The 24,510-nt window shown below is 38.3% G+C and overlaps 1 protein-coding gene across 11 annotated transcripts in view; it reads right to left on the reverse strand.

Moving 5' to 3' along the window:
- LOC109675106 (kinase D-interacting substrate of 220 kDa-like) overlaps positions 1 to 24,510 on the reverse strand; it is a 99,652-nt gene that overhangs the window by 47,432 nt on the left and 27,710 nt on the right. For all 11 annotated transcript variants that reach the window (XM_074049116.1, XM_074049114.1, XM_074049115.1 and 8 more), the window contains 11 exons: positions 21,550 to 21,727; positions 19,583 to 19,747; positions 18,515 to 18,694; positions 17,581 to 17,746; positions 15,421 to 15,572; positions 14,983 to 15,272; positions 10,973 to 11,113; positions 10,033 to 10,276; positions 9,781 to 9,869; positions 7,958 to 8,102; positions 2,725 to 2,887 (listed from right to left, as the gene is read on the reverse strand). In XM_074049116.1, the coding sequence (XP_073905217.1) occupies positions 2,725 to 2,887; positions 7,958 to 8,102; positions 9,781 to 9,869; positions 10,033 to 10,276; positions 10,973 to 11,113; positions 14,983 to 15,272; positions 15,421 to 15,572; positions 17,581 to 17,746; positions 18,515 to 18,694; positions 19,583 to 19,747; positions 21,550 to 21,727 (1,913 nt within the window). The remainder of the gene's footprint in view (positions 1 to 2,724; positions 2,888 to 7,957; positions 8,103 to 9,780; positions 9,870 to 10,032; positions 10,277 to 10,972; positions 11,114 to 14,982; positions 15,273 to 15,420; positions 15,573 to 17,580; positions 17,747 to 18,514; positions 18,695 to 19,582; positions 19,748 to 21,549; positions 21,728 to 24,510) is intronic.

The raw sequence follows: 24,510 nt of genomic DNA on the forward strand, positions 1-24,510 counted from the left end.
TATACAAACACTCTTAGTAAAAAAAACAAAATCACAATAAATACATGGTAATTCATAAAGCCAATGAGCACGAACAAAGAAAAATCAAGGGAAGCAATCAGGTCTCAGGTCTCTAACACCTATTCATCTTTGTTGCCTTAAGATAAGGCAAGTCAGGCTGGGGATGTAACTCAGAGGTAGAGTGTGTGCCTACCATGAGTGAGGTCCTGGGTTCCTTTCAGAGAGAGAGAGAGAGAGAGAGAGAATGATTTTTTTTTGGTGGGGAGAGGACCTTTCAAATCTCTAGTTTATTTCAAATTTCCCCTGTGTATCTCCTGTAATGTTTTTTACCCTTCCCATCCTTATCACAGTAACACACATGGGACCACTTCTTGGCACTTCACACTTATTTCTTGAAATGTGAAATGTAGTCTCATCTTGAAATTCAATGCACTTTCATGCACTCTATTCAATTAAAGGAAGGTGAGGGACTGAATTGAGTCAAAGAAGGGAGGGATGAAGGAAGACCTGAAAAAAGGTGATAACCAATAGCTTTAATGTTTCTTTATTTACTCATTCATTCATTCATTTATAGTACAGGGGTTTGAACTCAGGAGGACTTCATGACTGCACTACCACTTGAGCCACTCTGCCAGCCCCAATATATTATTTTAAATAGGGAAAAGTGATGGTTTTATACAAGCAAAGAAAAGTGACAGAAAAGAAAAATACAGCAATGTTTGTTTGGTGGATTAGTTATTGGAATGAATAAGAAATCATTTATATTAAATCTCTGATACTGTGAATATTCTAACTTGTAATATTCTAGAAAAAAACCGAGGAATAATAAAATGTCAAAACAGCAGCCCTTAATTCCATGACAAAATTTCAGTTTCTTAAGTGCTTCTGACAGCATTTCTAGCTGAAATAAGTTTCCATACCCTAAGAGAATATCAAGAGAGGTTGTCACCACATGCAGTGAGCATGGACTCTGGAGCTCAAGTTCCTCACTTCGAATCCCAACTCTGCCATGTACTGACTGTGACACTTTGAGCAAGTGACGTACCTATTCTAAGGGCTTCAGTCTTCTCATGTGCAAAATGACAATAACAACAATACCTAACTCAGAAATGTGAGACAAAAGAGTTACACTGTAAAGTGCTCAGAACAATGACAAGCATGTAAGTTTCTCAGCTCTGCTACATAAGAGCTGAGCAACTTTGGGAAGACACTAAAAATTCTGAACTTCCTTCATTCCTCCTTGTTAACAACATGGAACTACAGTAACCACCTCTTGTGTACTCTACAAAGATTCAGGAATACACAAGGCACCAGGCAAAGTACCTCATGCAAATGAAGAAAGGAGGGGGATGCTAAGTAACCCACACTCCTTCATTAAATAAGAACCCCTGTGAAACAGCAAGCTGTCTTTCTTCCAAGTTTTCACATTTCATAAAACCTGGACCTCTATTCCCAGACTAATGCATTACTCTATGAACAAGACCAATTCAGACACATTCTAAGAGTCGAATGACTTCTGCTACTCTTTCGTAAGGTACCCCTCCACTTTAAAGTGTGTTCAAATGGCACACAGTTCCTAAGTGAAGAAGCCTAAGGAAGACTTTTTCTTTTCTCTGACATTTTTATTTACACACAAGTAAGAATAACAATTACTCAAGGATAAATGAGACTGTATATGTAGCTGCCTCTTCATATTAAACAGACCATTATGTATAAAGAGAACATGTGCAAAATAAAACCTATGAATTAGTATGACTTATTTTTAAGCAATAAAACTTTTGATAAGTTTTGCCTATTGAATAACTGTGCTTTAGCAAGCATTCATAATTAAAAAGCTGTGGCAGATTTATTCAACAAATCATGCTTAGTATTTAATAATACAATGAAGGAAAAACCCACTTGTGTATTTCATAATAAGGTGATTCCTAAAAGATCAGAGATGAAATTGGGAACCATTTCTCAGGAACCCATGGTAATTATGTATCACTGGAACACCTACTGGATACAGCACAAGAGGCTCAAGCCACTGATGTAACTCAGCATCAGCTCAACAGCAAAACCTGGAAGACCCAACTGGTTCTCAAATACTGTAACAACCCTCAACAATTCTAAATCCAGTACGACCAAAAAAGCACTAAATAAAATATGCACCTAAAACAAATATTAAAAAATCAGAAAAATCGCATGCTGATAGTACTGCAGGAGAATAAAACTTATTTCACATCTTAAACAAGTTTCAATACATAAACAATACACTAAGTACCTTGTTAGGTTTACTACTTCATTTACATTTTAAAACAACAGATTTCATTATACCCAATTTTATAAAACTGTTTGTATAGTTCCTTTGCATTATTTTTTCTAAGAAACAGTTTATTTATAATAATAGCAACTGAAACTTTTGAAGGTATTACAGTGTTTGGTAAATAAAAAGCATTATGACTTTATTTGTGAATGTGATAAGAAACTGGAAACTCTCAAAATTTTACACACCTGAGAAGGGAAAAACTTGTACAAATAAAACTCTAAGTTTTACGTGAAGGAATATATACCAGTGCTATAGCAATTCCAAAATTATACCAAAATTAATGAGAATGATAAGCTGGATTCAGAAATACACACTTTATACATATTATTTTATATTCAGTTTGCTTTATACATGTTTTGTTGTCTTCAAAACTCAACCCAAGCGGCACTTATATACAAAGAAGTTAAAGAAAGTACCTTTCATAGATGGTTTTTAATGTCATTTGGTCGGGGACACCTTCGGTCTCTTCCAAATATAAGATGAGCCATGAAGTCCGGTACGGCCACTGCTCAGTGAGGTTGATCCAGCTAGCAAGCCTGTCCCAGTTGAAACTGATCTGATTGGCTCTCAGTAATCGCCCTTTCAGGAATACAAAAACATTTAAAAATTGATGTGTGATAATTATGTTCAGTAAAACATTTACTATATTCACAAGTAATTTAACTTTAATCTTTTAAAGTTCACTCTTGATTGCACCACAAATTCAAGTCCAGTATTTATGTAGTTCCTAAGTCTCTATTTTAAAGATAAAGGCTCAGGCAGCGTGTGCCAGTTACACCTGTGAGGAAAGATTCTAAGGAACTAAAATGATTCTGTTTCATTCTAATGCACTTTCCCTGATTGACTGCTCGTGCCATACACTTCTTTGAGTGTATAAATGCAGGCAGCAATCTTTCCAAATGTCTATCACACAGTCTCAAAGCTGCCTACAGACATGCAGTACAGTATCAACTCACCCATGGTACTGCCCAATTCTCTAAAGTACTATCTGCTAAGATTCTATTAGTGAACCTTAAAGAGATCCAAAATGCTGATCTGTTCTGGATTTATTATGGGTGATGTGCAGCCCCACATGCTTTCATTTTTATGTACTATGAGTAGCTCATGTTACTAACCTACCAAGTTATGATACTTCTAAAATGTGTTATTTATATATTGAAAAAAAAAACAACCCTGTCTGTTTCTGGGGCTTCTGAAGTTTCTAAATCAGTGTCTAATCACTGGGCATGCTTATATACACACAGCTGCAATCCTCAAACTTTCAGAAACAATGCTTCTTTTGTTACATAATCAGTGAGTTTCACCTTGACTTGGTAAGGATTACAAATTAATGATATGTTGCTTTTTAATTTTGAAACACTGTCAGTTTCACTTCATTGTTACCAGTTCAGTTTGTATCTGGAGTAAGACAGCTACTTGTGCCAGGAGTCAGTGGCTCACACCTGCAATCTTAGCTACTTGGGAGACTGAAACCAGGAGGAACAGAGTTTGAGGCCACCCTGGGCAAACAGTTCACAAGACACCATCTCAAAAATAAACAGAGCAAAAGGGAATAGAAGCTGGCTCAGGTGTAGAGCGATCCTGAGTTCAATCCCAGTGTCACCAAAAAGTAAAAATAAAAGATATCTACTTGTTTGGGTTCAAAGATGAATTATCTTTTTTTTCCTACTACTAATAGACATGAATGTGTAACTCCTCACCCAATTTCTCCCACATTGCCAGACCCTCATTTCTCAGCAAATCTGCTTATACATGCAAACTATACTCTCATCACTGAATTCCTTTTCCCCAGAAGGTGAAATCAAGTATGCTAGATCAGTGACAAGGTTTTACCTTCCATCAACTGAGCTACAGTCACAAGCATATGAGAGCTTTGAAAACTCACAGAGGTATCACAAACAGTAATGTACCAATGCTGGGGATGAAATGTTTTACAAAAAAGATACAGTCTCACCTTCATGAAGCCTACATACACTCAGGGGAGCAGAGAATAAATCATACAAAAAAAAAAACCTATGGAATGAATTAATCATAAATTGTAATCTCACAAGTAGATCCTCTCTTAACAGAGCACAAACAGGTCAACAGAGAACAGACAATGGAAAACAAACCATTAAAACATGCTTGCAACACTGACAGTGCACTTCTTCTAGAACCGTATGCTGATAAGGAAAACTTTTAGAACTGAATTGAGGACATAGGTTATAATAATATACCAGTGAAACTTCTTCTCTTAATCGCTGCATTTGATCCGCAAAATAGAAGCTTGCAGAAAGGTAGTGAATACCTCAAAACCTCCTACACTGAGTTTTTAGAATTCACTCATCCACTATGCGAGTTACTGAAGAGAGAGAGAGAAGACCTAGCCTCCACCTGAAAAAAAACTGAGGACAGTTTGTGACCGATAAAGAAATTAAAAAGACAATTACAAAGTTATCAGATAAGGGCTATTCTACAGATACACAAATACGACTACTACGTGAAAACAAAAACCTGAGTACCAAATCCACAAGCAGCAGGTAAGGAAGGTCATCTTCCTAATGTGACTTCCAGAACTAAGCTATGTAGGACTGAGCATGACTTTATCTGCAGAGGGAGGGCTGAGGCAAGAGAAGCGATTCAAGTCACGAAGAACGGGTACTTACTTACATGCAGAACTGGAAAATTACTTATAAAGAGTGAGTGAATCAAAATAAGTTTTGTACCTCAAGAATATATCAAGCCTATAGGTAAGAAAATAACAGTAAGAGACAATTTTGCCCAAAGAAGGTGTCTAAGATTATTTAATTTTTCCTTCAAAATAAAACAAACTTCAAATGAAGCACACTGGACAAATAAAGCATGGTTTTAAAGTAAGAATCCACTCAACTAAATACTTATCAAATTTGGTTCTAGAACCCAAACTTTGTTTGATACTACTACATCTATGGTATGTCTTTTCTAATAGTGGTAACTACTTGCATACTTTCCTACAGATAATATACATTTCTGCATAAATGGGAATGGAGCCTTCAAGAGGGTAAATAACATGCTCAGAGCTCAAACCCAAGCCCTTTGCCTGTGCCCTGTCCCATAAAATATATTTACTTACATACTTCCAATTAGTTTTATCCAATTGAATGAAAAAATTTATCATGAAAACTATTGAAATTTCATTAAAATACAAAGGTTAAACTCTGTAAGTTCCTTTTCAACATGATACTTTTTTTTTTAAGCAATGAAAGCAATGACACTAAGAGCTTCTATGAAATGGAAATTTTAGGGCTGGCAGAGTGCTCAACTGGTAGAGAGCCTCCCTAGCAAGTATGAGGCCCTTAGTTCAAATCCCAGTACCACCAGAACATAAAATGGAAATTTTACCAAGAAATCTTTCACTGTCAGTCAGAGCTATATTTAATGAAGCAAAATAAAAACGTTTCTGGTTTAACGATTTAAAAAGTCTCCTATGTAGTCAAAGACTAACACTAGAGAAATTCTTACGTTGAAGATATGGCTTAAGAAAATGGTTTATTTCTACTCAAAAATGTGGAAATATAGTTTCTAAATGTGGAAACATCATTATTTTTTAAATGTGTATCTCCACTATCGATTATTAAATGATGTTAACTTGGGTCTCTTTAGAGTGCCTGAAAATGTCTAAGTATAATCCAAATTCCTTCATAAGGATTTGTGGCCTGGAAGGCCCAAAATGAACTGGCCACTGGCTTTCTCTTTGACATCACTCCCCTTTTGCCCCCCAGCACCAACCACATTGACCTCCAGCTGTTCTAGAATCCCACCTCAAAGCCTTCACACTTGTTGTTCCTCCTGTTTAGAATGCTCTTCTCAAGAAATATATAAAAATCAGTTCTTACTATTCCCTTATTCATTCATAACAGTACTGAGAAAATAGCAAGACAGCAAAAATCCTTGTTATGTGGATTTCACATTCTACTGAGAGACAGACAGACAAGAAAACAAAGAATATAACAGAATTTATTAGAAATGGGTTATTCTCTGAAGGAAAATAAAGCAGAGAAGGGATACATCAAAGAATATGAGAGGGAAAGAGACAGACAGAGGGAGAAGGAGAGGGAGACAGACTGGGAACAGTGGAGTCATTTTATGTCCTGGAAGGTCTCAATGAAAAGCTGACATTTAAGCAAATGCTTAAAAAGCAGTGAGAAAACGCACTGTGTATAAATCTAAAGAATGATCATCAAAGGCAAAGGAAATTAAACATTGGTTTGGATAGAAAAGGAAAGCTCCAGGAACTGTACCCAAGGGCATTACAATGCTAAATGGTAAGAAGAGATGAAGAGTAACCAATAGAAGCAAAGAGGAAAATCCAGTAAGCACAGCACTCAGGAATCCAAAGGAAGAAAGTATTTACAGAAGAAGTGAACAAAACATTGTCAAATAGTACTAGTGGGTCAAAGGAAGACTGAGACCTGACCACTGGAATCTCTAACATGGAAGCCACTGGGTCACCCTGAAAATATAATTTTTCTCAAGTTCTGAGAGTGAAAGAGTGTTGGAGTGGGTTCAGAGGGAAAACAGAATGAGAAACAGGGCTAGTCAACTTTTAAGGAGCTTTTCTTAGAAACAGGACAATGGTTAGAAGCAGAGGTAGCATCAAGACAAGTTCTTCTGGGGAAAGGATGGGGCAGTCTTATACTCAGGACTGTGAAGGGGAGTGTTATCTCCATTTCACTGCATGCCTTCCATCCTCCTTATCCTTACATGACATTGTATCTTTCAGTCTTCCCATTTGGGAAGAGGACTTTACTGCTCACCACTTAATCTTTGTAATGTCCAGACCAATACTTGGCAAAAAGTAGACACTTATTACATATTTGTTAATGAGTATATAAATGCTGTTGATAATATAATGAGAGAGTTTCATTGTCAAACATAATCAAATCAAGTACAGTGAGGGTGAGACTTTATTTAAAGAGAGTTTACAGTCAGAAATATCACATTAAATGCAAACTCACTTATACTACAGTTCATAGCATGAACCCCACCTTTAGTATAAAACACAAATGCCAGAGTAGACAACATGAAAGTTAGTTCTAGGAAATATCACAAAGTACCAACCAATACCATGCAGGCTACATTATAAGCATTTATATGATGATTATAATGCTAATTAGTAACTAAGTAACCACATGGTAAAGACCAGAATTCCATACAAAGAATTCAGTCACAAGGCAAAAATTCTCAATTTTGTTGTAACTGTTTTTACTTAAATGAAAATTAAAACAGCAGGATATAAAATCTGAATTTTGATCTTTTATATTAGTTATACCCAGTTACATGAATTCATAAATTATCTTTATATGTGGAGAAAATTTAAACCTAAAATGAAGCAAATAATTTAAAAGCAATCAAATTTTAAAACAGTATAAAAGTGATGGCTGACTTTCATGGTCAACTAACACTGACTTCACGAGATCAACAAAGTTGATACCCAGCAACATAAACATAAGAACACAACACATGCTTTTGTTTTTCAATTAAATTACTTTGGTAACTTTAAAGCTTATTGTCAGGACTGGGCTGTAGTCCAGTGGTACAGTGCCAGGGTTCCATCCCAGTACTGCGAAAAATATAAATGAAATAAAATAAAGCTTATTAACCACCACAGATAGTAAGAACAAAAGTCACCTGTGACAGAAACAATATTGAGTAATCTTCTCATGGTCTGAGGACTGATGTCACTGAACCAGTCCTCGGTAACCAGCAACTTTGTGAGATCAAAAGACATCTGCCGCGTGATGGTCCTCTGTATCTGCCTTCTGCGGTATGTGTCCTGCAACAGAGCATCCTCAGTAAGAGCAAACCCACGCTTCAAGTCAGAGGACAAGTCAGGCAGGAAGAGTACATGCTAATAAGCTCACTATTACTGCCATCTGGGAGGCAGAAACTTCACAGCACAGCTCTAAAGAAGTATTAGCAGGAACTGCATCAGGTGCTTTGGTTTCCCGTCAGCTGCATTGCCATCTGCAGTTACACAGTTAGAGAAATCTCAATGCCTTTCAGATTCGAAGTAAGAAGAGTGTGTAAAAAGAATCACATTCTAACTCTGTGGAGGCTCAGTACTTACAGGAACCCTAAAAAATGAGGCAAATAAGCTGCTGTCTGGTTTTAAGGATTCAGCATTACGATTTTTAGGTTAAAGTATGTGACAATGACTTCACAATATCCTCACATCTCCATAAGAATTAGACACTCTATAGGGGTGGACTGGGATGAGGGACCCCAGTTCATAAGAGAACAGGCACAACTAAGCTGTGTCCTCAGCTGGGAATCAGTGGCTCACACCTGAATCCTAACTACTGGGAAGAGGGGATCAGGAGGATCTCGTTTCATAGCCAGCTCAGGCAAATAGTTCCTGAGACCCTATCTCGAAAAAAAAAAAAAAACCAACACAAAACAGGGCTGCTGGAGTGGCTCAAGTGGGAGAGTGCCTGCCTAGCAACTGTGAGACCCTGAGTTCGAACTACAGGACCACCTGAAAAAAACATGTGTATCCTCATCTAAGGTCCTGTGCATGGGAAAGGTGGATGCAAACACATGTGCCCAAGAGTCCAGACTCCCAGGCGAGAAATTCAAAATGATAAATCATACACTGCTCTGAATTTAGTGCTATCAATTATCATTGGTCATATTTACTCTGCACTCACACCTATAAAAGATAGAACGCATAAGATCAAAATGTCACCAAAGATACATTTTTTAAAAAGTAAAATGTCCAAATTGAATGGTACCAACTGCAAAAAAAAGACAATGCCCATACTAGACCACATTAGCTGCCCCTAAGCGGCACTATCACCACACGTTCCCTGCAACTGGCCATCTTCCTGTGTTACATAAATAGACAGAAACGCAGAGCATACCCTTATCCCACAGAAGCAACAGGGAAGCAGACAGGGACAACTAAAGGGCTGGAAAAGAGACCCAAGGTGGCTGGGAAGGGCCCAGAATCAATATGTTGGTATAGAAAAAAAGAGTACACAGACTACAAACATGGGCAAGGATGAAGATAAAGCCAGTTTTCTCACACTACAGTCCTGTCTCCCTTACAGCTATGGTGGCAACTGACTGATTTCAACCTGCTCAGGAATGATCACAGTGGATGAAAGCATTTTGGTGAGCTCACTCTGAGGTTTTGATTCAACTGCTCTAGGATCTGGGACAGCACAGGCAGAGATGACTGTTCTCTCGATTTAAGGTTGTTTTGGCTCTAAGTACAGACATTCTCTGAAACTCCTGAAAAATCAATCGTAATGTTTATCTGAAGAGGTTCACACAGTATTTACAAAACACTATTTTAAAATACCTGCGATACAAACATATATCTAAGAACAAATCAGGCAGGGATGTTTCTCAATGGTAGAGCGTTTGCCTAACATGCATGAGGCCCTGGTTCAACCCCCAGTGCTATATGGAAAATTTAATTAATTAAAGCAAAGCAAATGGCATCTTACCCGTCTGTTGAGGGCTGTTTTGCTACCTAGTTTTGTCAACTCCCCAAGACTGTTCTGTGAAACTCTCCTATCAGCATCTTCCTGTATCCCTGAAGGAAGGGATCAAGAGAGCAGCATTTGCACCAAGTACTGTTGTATGTGACATTAAAGCAATGTGAAATTCCAACAGTAGTTGTCAAGGTAAAAAGAAAGACACCATAAAGAACTAGCACAGTACGTTAAACCCAAGGACTTTGGGAGCTTCGCAGTTACCTGCAGCATCTGAGCATGACAGGTCCCCGTTTGCTGCTGAAGTCACAAGAAATTTCCTTGCGTTGCTGAGCCCACGACTATTGAGGAAAACGGGCAAGTGAACTATGTTGCGCATGTAGTCATGTCCGTTTATGTTTGAATCGCGAAGCACGCTATTGAGGTTCTGGTTAATGGCCTTTATGATAATATGTGGATCACTTGCAAAAATGGCAATAAATGGGCCTTTTGAAAACAGAATTCGGACCTGCGGTAGAAAACATTGTATGGTTGTGAATAAATTTTAAATTACCCAAAATAAGAAGATGTACTTTTTAAATCTGTGCTATTCTTTAGTGATTATATTTTTGAAGTAGTATTATTTCCCATCAAAATTTATTCTATCTCAACAGAAATTTTACTGATGGCTCCACCTGGGGTTGCCATCATCTGACAGTGACAAAACTTGCAAAGAAAACAATACTCTCCTACACACGGGGTCAGATCAACACACACAAAAATGTTCCTGAGTACACAGGAGGTCCTGGACACACTTTCTTCCCCAGTGTACCACTGCTGCTTATAACAAAACTTACAGTCTGTGACATGCCCCTTAAACAAAAACCCCTCCTATAAATTCTGTGGGTTCCCTATGTTACTGCACAGTGTAACCATAACTATCTAAAGAAAAGCAAGATCCACACTCTGGACTTAAGAAATGCCACATCTGGTTTTTTCCTCACCCTGTCAGTAAGCTAAAACTATCTAAGTCTTCATGACAAAAACATTTACTCTTGCTATGTTTCTATGTGAAGAATGGTTGTTTTTACAGAACAAAAATCACAAGAGAAGCCAGAACCACTCAAATAAAAAGCAGTTTCCATTCCAAAGTATTCTGTGAACTCATGCATCCGTCCATTGCCACACAGTGACAATGACAAGTTTCACGACGGTTGAAACGTACAGTGTCCAGCATCTGAAGGACTTTGTCCTGCTCGCAGGCATCTAAGCCATCAATGATGACCACCAGCCTTGTCTGATTCTGAGTGAAGCTGTCGATGGCTTTTGCCATCCTGGCCATCAACTCCACTTCACACTTCAGAACCTGCAGGAAGCACAGGAGACATGAGAAGGTTAAACACATTTCTTGAAAACTATGACAAAAGTTATCTATTGGAGGAATACTAACTCAAAGTCCTCGCTACCAGCTGTGGTTCCATTCAAAACTGTACCCACTGTTTCACACTTTACAAAGCAACGACATGGAAACTTAACCTTCCCACAGGCACTATCAAGTAGACACTGTTATATCATTTTTTAAAAAGACAAACTGGATTGAGTGACTTACTTGCTGAAATCATAAGCTCTGAATGCCAAGACACTTGATCAGAACACAAATCCAAAGGATCTAATGATTTCACACTACTGTGAAAAAGATCTAATGATTTCACACTACCTGGTGACATCTGACCTTGATCAAAGGAAGGGGCTTCAGAATTCTATGAATCCATTTAGGGTGAAAAAGTTTGATTTGGGTCTAGAAGTAAGACTTGGTTAAGTGTTTCCTAGCATTTAGAATTTGTGAAAATCCAGGTTCAATCCATGGCACAACCTGCCCAAAAAAAGCATCTTCCTACTTCATATTTTGGTAGTTTAATTTTAACTTACTAGACCTTCTCCCTTCTCCTTCCCTTCTCCTTCTTCTTTCTTCTCTCTCCTCTCTCCCTCTCTCCATCTCCATCTCTCTCTCTCTCTCTCTCTCCCTCCCTCCCCCTCCCCTCTCTCTCTGTCTCTGTGATATTGGGAGCCACTTGAGAGGCAGGGTGCTAGTTCAGTCCCTCTAGTTCAGTCCCTTGTTTCATTTATAATTTTTCAGATGGAGTCTCAGGCTTTTGCCCAGGCCACCCTTAGGCCACAATCCTCCTACCGCTGCCTGCCAAATACCTAGAACTGCAGGCACGTGCCACCAAGGTCAACCTTCAACTTGCTTCTTTAAAAACATTTTTTCAGTAGAAGTATCATACATTGGTATTATAATACTGGATTGTAATTTCTGTAGCTGGTTTAACTTACACCTTACTCACCAGCCTGCTGAACTTATCCCTTTTTCAGAAACATAGATACCACCTCAAATTTTTCTAATATCCTTGTTTTTAACTGTTGTGTCTTGCTGAATCAAAGTGGCTGAATTGGCAAGTTATGGAAACAGCCAAGATGCCCCACCACTGACGAATGGATTAAGAAAATGTGGTATCTATACACAATGGAATTTTATGCAGCCATGAAGAAGAACGAAATGTTATCATTCGCTGGTAAATGGATGGAATTGGAGAACATCATTCTGAGTGAGGTTAGCCTGGCTCAAAAAACCAAAAATCGTATGTTCTCCCTCATATGTGGACATTAGATCAAGGGCAAACACAACAAGGGGATTGGACTATGAGCACATGATAAAAGCGAGAGCACACAAGGGAGGGATGAGGATAGGTAAGACACCTAAAAAACTAGCTAGCATTTGTTGCCCTTAACGCAGAGAAACTAAAGCAGATACCTTAAAGCAACTGAGGACAATAGGAAAAGGGGAACAGGAACTAGAGAAAAGGTTAGATCAAAAAAAATTAACCTAGAAGGTAACACCCATGCACAGGAAATCAATGTGAGTCAATGCCCTGTATAGCTATCCTTATCTCAACCAGCAAAAACTCTTGTTCCTTCCTATTATTGCTTATACTCTCTCTACAACAAAATTAGAAATAAGGGCAAAATAGTTTCTGCTGGGTATTGGGGGGGGGAGAGGGAGGGGGCGGAGTGGGTGGTAAGGGAGGGGGTGGGGGCAGGGGGGAGAAATGAACCAATCCTTGTATGCACATATGAATAATAAAAGAAAAATGAAAAAAAAAAAAAAAACAAAGTGGCTGAATTGGAAACAAGTTCAAAATCATTTCATTGAGGAGTAACTCATCTTTCTGGGCTTGAGATACTGAACAAGCAACACATGTCTTCATACGCACCCTGCAGGTGTATTTTTCACCAAGGAAATTTGTGATTTCAACAAGAGACACATTCTACTGAATAATGGTGCTCATGGGGAAGTAAGCATACACAGACCTCATCTTGTAATGGAAGCCCAGTGTAACACCCTTAGCATGTTCTGTGCATGACTACAGACAGTGGGAATGGGAGCCAGTTCCTTTCCATTTTCCCAGCACGTCAACCCTGAGCCTCTTCTTCCTGAGGAGGCCGAGTTCCATCATGCTGAAGTCCTGAAATCCTTGATGAGCACAGGGTTCCTCTGGAGCACTTGTGTGACGGTAATGTGCACATTTGCTGGAATGCCGGCCATGCGATGGCTGAGAATGGCCTTCATTCTGCAGTGGTGCTCGCAAACTTGCCACATTTTAAAATGAGCCTGCTTGGTGGAGCCAGGCTCTCGAGGAACCATGTTACTAGGTGGTGGTGACTTGCATTTGTGGAATACTCTGCTAATTACTTTGAATAATTTATAAAAGTCTATTTTACATAAAACAGACAACTAATAACTTACCTCAATCCAACATGTATATCCACAGGAAAATACAGATAAAACTAATAGTAAATGCAGCAGCTTCAGGTCTTCAGGTCAGCAAATAAGCAAATAGGAAGTAACCACTCGATTATGCACACGTATTTGTGTGTAAATATATGTTATAGGTATATATTGATATATATAAGTGAAATGAACAAGCAAGGCTACAGGGGATGGGAGGAGGAATTAAGATTACTTGTTAAGAGAATCACACTATTCCTGAACTGGCACAGTACTATGGAAAGTGGGATTGGAATAGTTACAAATGTATACTGCAAACTCTAAAGCAGCCAGTGAAAAAAGTAAAATATACATAATGATACACTACAAAAGTGAGAAAACAAAATTATATGAAATGTTGAAATAAAAAACACAAAAAGCAGAAAAAGAAGCTGAAGACATACAAGAACACACAAGTATCAAATGAAAACAGTAACACATATGTTACATACTAATCCATGTATGTCCATATTCACTCTGTCTGCCAATGGTCTAAATGCACCAATTAAAAGGCAAAGATGTTACAGTAGATTTAAAAAGGACCAATTTTATGTTATCCACAGAAATCTCCTTGAAGTATGAAGATGCAGATGAAAGACAGACATGTGAATAACAATCAGAAGAGAGTGGAAGTAGTTATATTCATCTCAGACAGGACAGACTTCAAAGTAAGGAAAGTTTGGGATATGTCTTATATATGTCATTTTTTAAAGACCTTCACAGACATTTGACCAAAGATAATACAGAAGGCAAATAACCATGAGAAAAGATGTTCCACATCAGATGTCATCAGGGAAATGCAAATTGAAACAATGATATACCCCTATATACCTATTAGAATCCTTAAATCTAGACTGCTGATACGAAATGCTGACGAGGACATGGAACAAAGGAACTCTCTCCTTCACTGCTGTTGAGAACACATAATGATATAAACATTTTGGAAGACAATTCGGCAGGGGTCAGGAGGAGGTGGCTTTTTTTCTTTTGTGTTGTTTTTGTTTTGAGATAGGAACTCGCTATGTTACCCAAGCAGTCCTGGAACTCATCATCTTCCAGCCTTAGCCTGCATGCCCAGTTTGCGGTGAGGGATGTTGACAGCAGAAGGAGCTGGGTCTGTGTAAGAATGTGGGATATTTGGGATATTTCCGTATATTCCTCTGAATTTTGCTATAACCTAGAAGGACTTTTAAAAGGTACACTTGAATAAAAAATAAACTAAGTTAAACTAAACGCAACAGGACTGGGGGTGTAACTCAGTGGTAGAATGCTTGCCTAGCATGCACAAGGATTTGGGTTCAACGCCCAGCAATGCCAAAAACACAACAAAAGCAACACCAAAGCCTAACGAACATGGTAGCGACACCGTAATTCACATTACAATTTCCGATTATCCAGTAAAAACTTACTTTCATGAATCCTTCACTTTTCAATTTGTGCAATTTGGAAGCAGCGTGATGGAGGCGTTTTCTTTGAGAATTCAAGAGAGAGTCCAACACTTGCCACCATGTACGAAAGTTCAGCACAAAGGCCAACCCCACCATAGACGCAACTGAGATGAGGACAGCATTTACTGTCAGATGTTTTGGGTCAACTCGGAATAGAGCCAGAAGAGTAATTCCAGCAATAATGCAGCCAAAGATAAAAAGGAAGATGACAAATGATGGCAGACAGCAGGTTTTTTTCCACTTCTTTTTACCTGTAGGAAAACAAACGGTTTTAACAATTAGTGACATATCAAATATCTAGAAAAACACAGCATCTGATGACTCTGTTAATCAACTCCTGTTTTCATGAAAACCCTCGACCCGTAGACATACACAAAGAAGGAAGGAAGGAAATCCTACCCTGAGTATCTTCAGTCTTGAATACTCGAAAAAGCCTGGTTGCCAAAAAGCCAAACTCTCTCTCACAAGCATCTGAGAGGGTTGCGATCATTTCAGCCAAGGAAGTTTCTCCACCTACGCTGGACAGCCTATTGTAATCTGTAAACAAAAATCTTGGGGGAAGACCAAGCAAAACATTACTCAAACAACTACAGCAACAAATAACTTCACAGTAAGTCATTTCTGAATCATTTACTCTACATTTTTGATGCTCCTTTGAAATACTGTATTAAAATTCTGAGGAGGGAAAGAACTTGTACTCAGATGCCTTCTAACTTTCAACATCTTCATACTTCCCTTAGGAAACAACAATAATGAAAGGTGGCAGCACTTGGTATCAGAATATGACCAGAAAAGTGGCACAAAGAAACTTTTCTAAAACCACCTCAAGATTTCTTAACATGAGAAAATATTAATAATACTCATGAAGAATTGCAAACCCCATAGCATCATTTAAAAACTTGAACATTTCTCTTTTCTTTTCTTTTTCTGTTACTGGGATTTGAACACAGGGCCTCACGCTTGTCAGCAGTGCTCTACCACTTGATCTACTCTATCAGCCCCTAAAAACTCAGGTTTTCTAATTCTTATTAATAGCTTCAACATCAAACATGAATTTAGATAAAGTTGTAATGTTCTTTCCATAATTCTTCTTCAAAATAACTCAATTATTTGTGCCTTGAGCTGCTGAATCATTATTTCAGCATTACTTCCTTTCTCTCCTTCCACGTAACTCTCATCTCAATTCAGAAGAAAAGCACTGCTTTCAAAATACAACCTGGGATCACACTGTATTATATTCTGTGGTCTTGACTGATGCTATTACCGTTGTTCTAACTTTTTAAAACTACAAACTCATTAAAGTGGTTTTTTTCTCATATTCTGTAAAAATATTTCGCCTATTTTACTCTATTCTGTATGTTTTCCTTTTAACATTTTCTTTTTAAACTTCTGTTTTAAATCCTTTTCTTAATACTTAATCTTACCTGTTAATTACGAGAGCCCCTCTGTATTCATGGGGGACTGTTCTAGGAAGAGGTCAAGTCCCTTATATAAAATAACAAAGTATCTGCATATAAACTACACCCATCCTTTCACATATTTTACCTATTATAATATAGTGCTATATAAACAGCAGTCACTCTGTACTGCTTCGGGAAAAATGACAAAGAAAACAGTCTGTACACTTTCAGTACAGGTGCAATTTTTAAAATAATATTTTCAATCTATGATTGGTTGAATTCGCCGATGCAAAACCTGAGGATAACAGATGGCTAACTATACTTGTAAATGTTTACCTTTACTTCTCTCTCATACACACCTTTTATGGCATGATCTATTTATTTTCCTCTTAAATTACACATATCTTACCTTATTAGAATTTAATGCATTTGAATTTTTGCTAACTCCTATTGAAGTTTGTTTGGTTTTAATTTTCTATGTTTTCTCTTTTGTTTTTTTTCACTGTCATCTGGAGCCCTACACATTTCCTTTATTCTTTGGCTTAAAAGTTTTTCAAAAAAAAAAAAAAAAACAAGTTTTTCATCTTCCCTGTTTTCCCATGAATTTCCTATTTATTATGAATAATAATTTTAGACAAACATGCAAACATATTTGCAGTAATGAGGAACAACCAGCTCAGAGAAGCAAGCTGAGTTTCCGGAGGTTACACACTCATTTAGGGATGTTCCAAATCTCCAATCTGGAGCTCATAAGCCAAGGTGCCATTTTAATCCAATGCTCTTTTCAAAGTGTGTGAGCAGGGCCAATATAGCACAATGGTAGAGTGTTAGCCTACCAGGCATGAAGCCCTGGATTCCATCTCCAACACTGCTATTAAGAAAAAAAAAAAAGTCCAAAGGATGGTTACAGGTAACCAAAAGAGGGAAAAGAAGGATTATGCAGAAATAAACTGTGGTAAATCTAAGTTAAACAGGTTTCATTACAGAAAAGTACATAGGAGAGAGATACACTATGAAGTGTTTTGTTTTCCAAATGCATTTTGGCATGTTTTTATTTTTTCGTATAAAAGATTCAATGTACCAAAACTTTTTGGAACAAGATACATTACAACCTTATTAAGTAAAAAAAAAGTTTTGCTTAATGAAGGGACTGACTCACCTCACAGGCAAAGCTTTTGTAGTTTGCTCTGGCAGTTCAGGTGGGTTCACAAACATGAGTCTGAAGAGAAGTTCCAAATAGCCAATATGCCTTGCCAATCTGGTACTGATGGCCCAGGCCCAATTCCAACTCTCTCCTTCCCTTCGTCCACCAAAGTAAATGACAACTGAAATGCAATTTTAAAAAGATTACTGAAAACAATCACTACTCAGGCAAGTTCTCTTCTACAAATAGTTAAGTAATGAGTAATGACAGCTAAGCTTACATACTTTTTTATGGTCCCACACTAATTCCTAACTACTCCTCAAGGAATTCATCAACTAACCTTCCTCAACACATGGAAGGCATGTAAAACATGCAAACTGACTAACATATGACCCGAGAGTTACACTCAGAAAGATAAAGCCTTAAACAGAGATATGTCTTTACTACGGGTTCAAATGCAAAAGACTATGAGTTTATCACTGTTAAAGTTCTCAGTTCCTCCAAAAGCAAACCCATTTTCTTTCTTGCAAATGACGACAACCTCAGGAACAGGGATTCTAGTTTACTTTCTTACTTTGCTTTTGGATAAATTAAAAAATACAATCATGGTTAAAATGCTCTAGAGCCTGCCAGGGATGGCTATGACACTTTCTCTTCAAAAAAAGATTTACATGTAGGTCATTAGTTAGCTACAAAAGAGTAAGTATAATGAGTAATTAAAATCCTGCTTCAATATTGACCATACACTGGTTTTTAAAACTACTTCAGCCACGTTGTGGACAATGTCCCTATAAGCCAATTTATACAAGAGCAAAAACATCAACTTTCTTAGCCAATTATGAAAATCACATGTAGATTCTAAGACACAGACATTGACAATCTTTTAAGTGAAACAATTAGTCTTGACCTTCTTCTCCATCTTCCAAAAAGATGAGAAGCAAAGACTTACTGAAGAATATATATAAGAGCGCCAGGAAGCTCAATGAAATTGCTATGCCAAGATTTGGGTCAACCGTAAAAGCGAACAATAAGCCAAGCCCTCCACAAAGTAGCAGGGTAAGAAACACGATAAGCCAAGAAAACTGAAAAAGCGGTTCAATCTGTTGTCCTGCAAATGTCTTCATTTCATCTGAAAGAGAAATTCATAGGAAACTTTGTTTCTGTTTTGTTTAAAAAAATGCACCTTTTAACTTAACATTTAATTTTCGTGATTTCAATAAAACTTTTACTGGGCATCTACTGCACACAGTCAATAGACTGCTGCTACTTAACCATTTTAAGCAATGTCTCTTGACAAACACAAGCATCTCATTCCCATGGGCCTACCTACACGCCCACTGTCTGCTTCACACTGAGGATACACAAAACCCTTCTGCATATACTCCCATCTGTCAAGATTTTGTTAGGATTTCTTTTATGTGTTTTGTGTGATACAAACAATGTTGTTGTTTCTTCAAAGCATCTTCAAACTGTACACCACCACCATGCCTCTGTGGTCCCCTCACACTCTAATTACATTCGAGAATCACAGTTCTCCAGGTGTGCTGAACCCAAATGAGCCCTACACAAGTCATTCTTTCTACACGACTCATGGTAATTTTTACAAGCAATACTACAACTTGCCTTAAAAAGTAAGTAGGATTTTCCCAAGCAAATGATGTGTGTGTTGGGGGGTGGGAGGTAGCTGTCCAAGAAGCTCCTGACAGAGGGAACAAGTCAGCAAAATATCTGTTCTGTTGAGGCAAGAGCACACAGTGCTCCAGACTGCAGCATGGAGCTCACCAGGGAGCACCACAAACTGACAAGTGTGTGATGGGCTTATGAAATGTAGTACTAAGGGTTTTATCAATTGGATCTGTTTTTTGAAAACTCAAATGACCGTGGACAGGATCACAGTAAAACTAGAGGGCAATAAAACCCCAACAAATGTAGGACAGCAATAGTGTCACCCACATACCTATACACAGAACTCTAGTTTCTCCTTTACTCCAGAGACTGTACAAAATATGCCCCTTACCTTCTAGTTTCTTGAGTAAGAAAGATTTCCCACTTCCCCACTGTGCATACAACCCCACGCAAATGGGCGGCTGCATGGTAGGTTCACTGAGAATATCTGCCAGGGCACTGCTATATAAATCATAACCAAGCATGTCACCATCTGTTTCGGTAGGAGACAAGTGTCCTGTAATTAGAAACACAACATATCTATACGTGAAGTGCACTACCGGTAGAAAGGAATACCAAATCTCACTTATTGTTTATTAGAGAAAAACACTTATTTTAAACATTTGGGTCTGTGTAAAAATAGGTTCAGGAATTCATAGACAAATACCTTATTGCATGGAACTTAAGATACATGATATTGTAAGATGCTTCATTTTTATGCACAGTTCAGAAAAGATGCAGGCCAATTGTGCTGTGATGCTTTCTTACCCACAGCTTCTGAGGCATGTTTTAAGGATGGCATGCAACTCAAGGGTGGAGCGCTTAACTAAGATGTGCAAGGCCCTAGGTTTAATCCCCAGCACCAGCAAAAACAAAGAATGTCGGACGCCAGTGGCTCACTCCTGTAATCCTACCTACTTGGGAGGCTGAGATTGGAAGAATCGTGGTTCGATGCTGACCCCAGCAAACAGGTCAGGAGACCTCATCCCCAAAATAACAATACCAAAATGGATGGAGGCATGGCTCAAGAGGTAGAGCTCCTGCTTTGCATGAAGCCCCAAGTTCAAACCCCAGTCCCATCAGAAAAGAAAAAAATTGGTAAGACAAATTTCAGTTTCAGAGAAACTGAATTAATATGCACTTTGGAATTCAAAAAATACAACAACAAAAACACAAAGCATTAATGAAAAAGATAATACATACTCAGAAAAAATAAAAAGTCTTTGGTCACCGGTAGAAAGATTCAATGACTTAAAAATATCAATTGTCCTCAAACTAATCTATCACTTGAAGGCAATTCCAATCAAAACCCCAGAGAGTATTTTTAAAAACTGAAAGCAAGAAAAACAGGTTAGGACAGCTAAGAAAGAAATTTTAAAGAGTACCAAAGGGTAGGTATCCTTGCAGACAGTATAAAAATACTATACAACTTCAATGATCAGAACACTATTGAACTTGTGCAGGATATCAACATCAGAGGCATTTCATTTAAAAATTAAAATTAAAACTCTACATACCCCACACCTTGATAAAACTCATATGTCTGAAACATTAAAAATTACATACAAGTCAGGCACCAGTGGTTCATGCCTAGCTTCTTACGGGGCAGATATCAAGAAGACCACACTTCAAAGGCCGGCACAGACAAAAAAGTTTGAGAGACACCCATCTCACTCATGACACACTAGGTATGGTGGTGGACACCTGTCATCCCATAAACAGGAGGGATGATTGTAGTCCAGGCCTGCCCAGGTATAAACACAACCTATCTGAAAAATAACTAAAGCAAAATGGGCTGAGGCACTAGCTCAAGTACCAGAATGCCTGCCTAGCAAGCACAAGGCACAAGTTCAAACCCCATTACTGACAAAACAAAAACAACCTATGAAGAAGGGAGAGCAGACACAATCTTTGAAGGAGAGAGATGGTTGTAATAAGTACATAATATTCATGGGGATAGAGAACATGGCCTGCAGTAGACAAAACACAAAAGTAGAGAACTGTAATGTATGCTAAGATTGCAAAGCATGTCTGATAAAAACTACGGGGGGGGGGGGGGGGAGGCATTTAGAAAAAATAGGTTCAATTTATAGAACCCTTACAAACTGATGGCTCAATGTACTTAACTTAGAATGCTACAAAACAATGCAAAAGAATTTTACACGTGGAAGATTATTTTCCAAAATAAAATAACTTTCTTAACTTTTGTATTGTCCAGTTAAGTGGTAATTACAGAAGTTGGCCTCTTTTATTTTTCAATGCTAAAACTGCACACTCATTTTTTCCAAAGCTCAGTCAGGGACAAAACCCCATACTTACTGGCTCCAAATATTTGTGTTAAAATGCTTTTCTGATGGCTACAGTCAATGTTGTAAGGAGTCTCTCCTGCTTTGTTTGGCCTATAAAGTAAACGCCCATCTTTGGGATTTCTTAAAAGAAGTTCTGCCAGTTTCCGACTCCTTCCACGAATAGCAATATGCAAGGGAGTATCTCCTTTCTGTAAAATAACAGCAGGAAACATGAACTTTCTCATTTTAATATACAGTAGAGAGTAACAATTGTGATGCTTCTGTACAGCAACAAAGTCTGCACTGTTCCTATTTTTCATAGAGTACATATATAACATGAATTTTTATCTGCCTTCCCCGTAATTCCTTTCTTTTCCAGCTTTCCTCAGAAACTATTTATTTCCCCAGCCCTTTATAACGAAGGCTATACATCTCCCCCTCATCTCCTGGAAAGAGGAGCAACAGCCTTTCTCCCTGCACTCCTCCCAGTACCTATCTGTCATCCAAATATTTTTTGTCCAAGGATATAAGCCATCTTCCTCAACTAACGTGTATTCTATTTCACGGATGTCTTTGTTAGCTTTCGTGCTGACACCCCAGCCAGCACAGGCACAGGTAACCTCGTCACCTCGCATGTCAACTACTTGCCCTGTGATGCACCCTTAAATTCCATTCCGCCACATTGCCCAACGCTGAGCCTTCCTGTCATATATATCCTTCTCTGACCTCTACAATCTGTTCCCTCTCCTCACTTTTTCACTTTCCCTAATATCAACCCACATTCTTCCCTCATTAATGTTCATATCCAATGCTAGGAAAAAATGGTATGCAAAAAGGCCTCATCAGTCTGCCAGTACTCTCCCATGTATTACTTCACAAATTCTTCTCTTGAAGACAACCAATGGCCCCAAACTTAACAAATTAAATTCCCAGTTCTCATCCACATGGATCTGTGATACTTAACGAAAATGCCCTGCAGGGGCCAGGCATATGATATATGCCTATAATCCCAGCTGCAAGGGAAGTGGAGATAGGAGGAGCAAGGTTTGAGGTTGGCCCAAAGACCCTATCTAACAAACAAACTAAAAGCAAAAGGACAGGGTCAGGCTAAGTGGTAAAGTGCTTCACTAGCAAGCCTGGAGCCTCAGTTCAAACCCCAGCATCACCAAAAAAATGACCCGCATGTTCTTCCTGTGGCTTCCATGGCACAACCTTATCCTAACTTCTCCTCTTCTTTCCTCTGTACATTCTTTTCCTATCTTCTAAACAACTATGTTGTGACCTTAGTATTTATAGGGACTTTGTATGCGAGATACTTTGGAGGGGATAAAGATGATGGAAGACAAACAGTTGTGACCTAAATAATTGATGTTGTAAAAGAAAGAGACTGGGTGAACAAGCACAATTATAAAAACAACTACACTACAACACAAACCATAGAAGAGGAAAACATTGACCTTGGCTTTCATCTTTCTTCACACTGATCTTCGTCATGCCCGTGCAACTGACATAGCTCAATGACAGACAAGTTTCCATCCCCAGCCTGCATTTCTTTCCCTCATTCTTGTCCCACACTTCCCAGTGCCTTATGGTTACAACCTCCTGAATGTCTTACCACTCCTCAAACTACAAACATCTGAGGCACATTTCACCACCTTCCTGTCCCACTCAACTCCATTTCTCCCCACAATTCTGTGAGAAGGCAGAATCTCAGAAGCAGCATGCCTGCCAGACATACAACTTCTGAACAGAGAAGATACTAATACATTCTGTTCATAAGCTGAAGATAAACACAGAGTGGTAATGGGATGGTTAAAAAATCATATTTATTCATAAATCTATTTTTAGGAAATTCTCTATGAAGAGCCAGCTTCAAAACTCCTATGAGGCTGTATTCCAAATGCTTACAGGACATCCTATCAGTCCTCAGTATGAATACTTAAAATGAACAACTTTTCCAGCTACCGAGGATGCTTCTCAGCACATATCACACGCAGGCTCTGGCATGGTCACATATGCATGGATCGAGATGGAAGTCCTTCAGGAAACTTACTTGTGACCAGCAATCTTGATGCAAGTTGGGGGGACCAGTATCAGATATGACTCAATGACAGAATGAGGAAAACGGGCAACAGGATGTTTTCCATAAAGCTGTAATTCAAAAATTCTTCTTGATTTTTATGTCCTTCCTAATTTTATTAATTTATTATTTTATCAACTGGGGTTTGAACTTAAGAGATTCACGGTTGCAAAGCAGATATTCTACCCCTTGAGCCACACCTCCCGTCTATTATGATCTACTTACTTTGGAGAGGGGAAATATGGCTTGAACTCAGGGCTTCTCGCATGCAAAGTAGGTACTTTACTGCTTGAGCCACACCTTCAATTCATCTTGCTAGGTTACTTTGGACATGACATCTCATGGCCATTGCCCCAGCTAGTCTCAAACTATGATTCTCCCAATCTCAGTCTCCCAAGTAGCTCAGATTACAGGCATGAGCCACTGACACCCACTCTTCCTAATTTTGAATACTAAAATCTTCTTTCTTCTACAGGCAATTATATTAATTTAGAAATGACAAATGAAAAGATTTGTTTGTTCAGTTTTGTTTCATCTTTTTTCTGAGACAGGGTCTCACCATGTAGTTCAAGCTAGCCTTGAACTTTTAATCCTCCTGCCTCAGCCTCCCCAGTGCTGGGATTATGGACATGCACTGCTAAGCCCAGCTGTTTTAAGTCATGTTGTTAACTTGGTAAAATAAAAAGTATATTGTGTTTTTTGTTTAATTTTCCCATAAATAATGGAAAGGTAAGCTTTAATTTACTAAGTATTAAGAAAGCCCAAACCGTATACATTCACAGGAGAATTTTTTAAATACTTCTTATTAATTCACCTCTTTCTGGGAGAAAAGGGAAAGAAATAAATCTGTTTATAATGAAAACAAAGTAAAACCAGAAATCAAGTCTATAAAGTGTTAAGCAATGTGCAGTT

The sequence above is a fragment of the Castor canadensis genome, chromosome 12 (genome assembly GCF_047511655.1).
Source record: "Castor canadensis chromosome 12, mCasCan1.hap1v2, whole genome shotgun sequence".
Taxonomy (NCBI): Eukaryota; Metazoa; Chordata; class Mammalia; order Rodentia; family Castoridae; genus Castor; species Castor canadensis.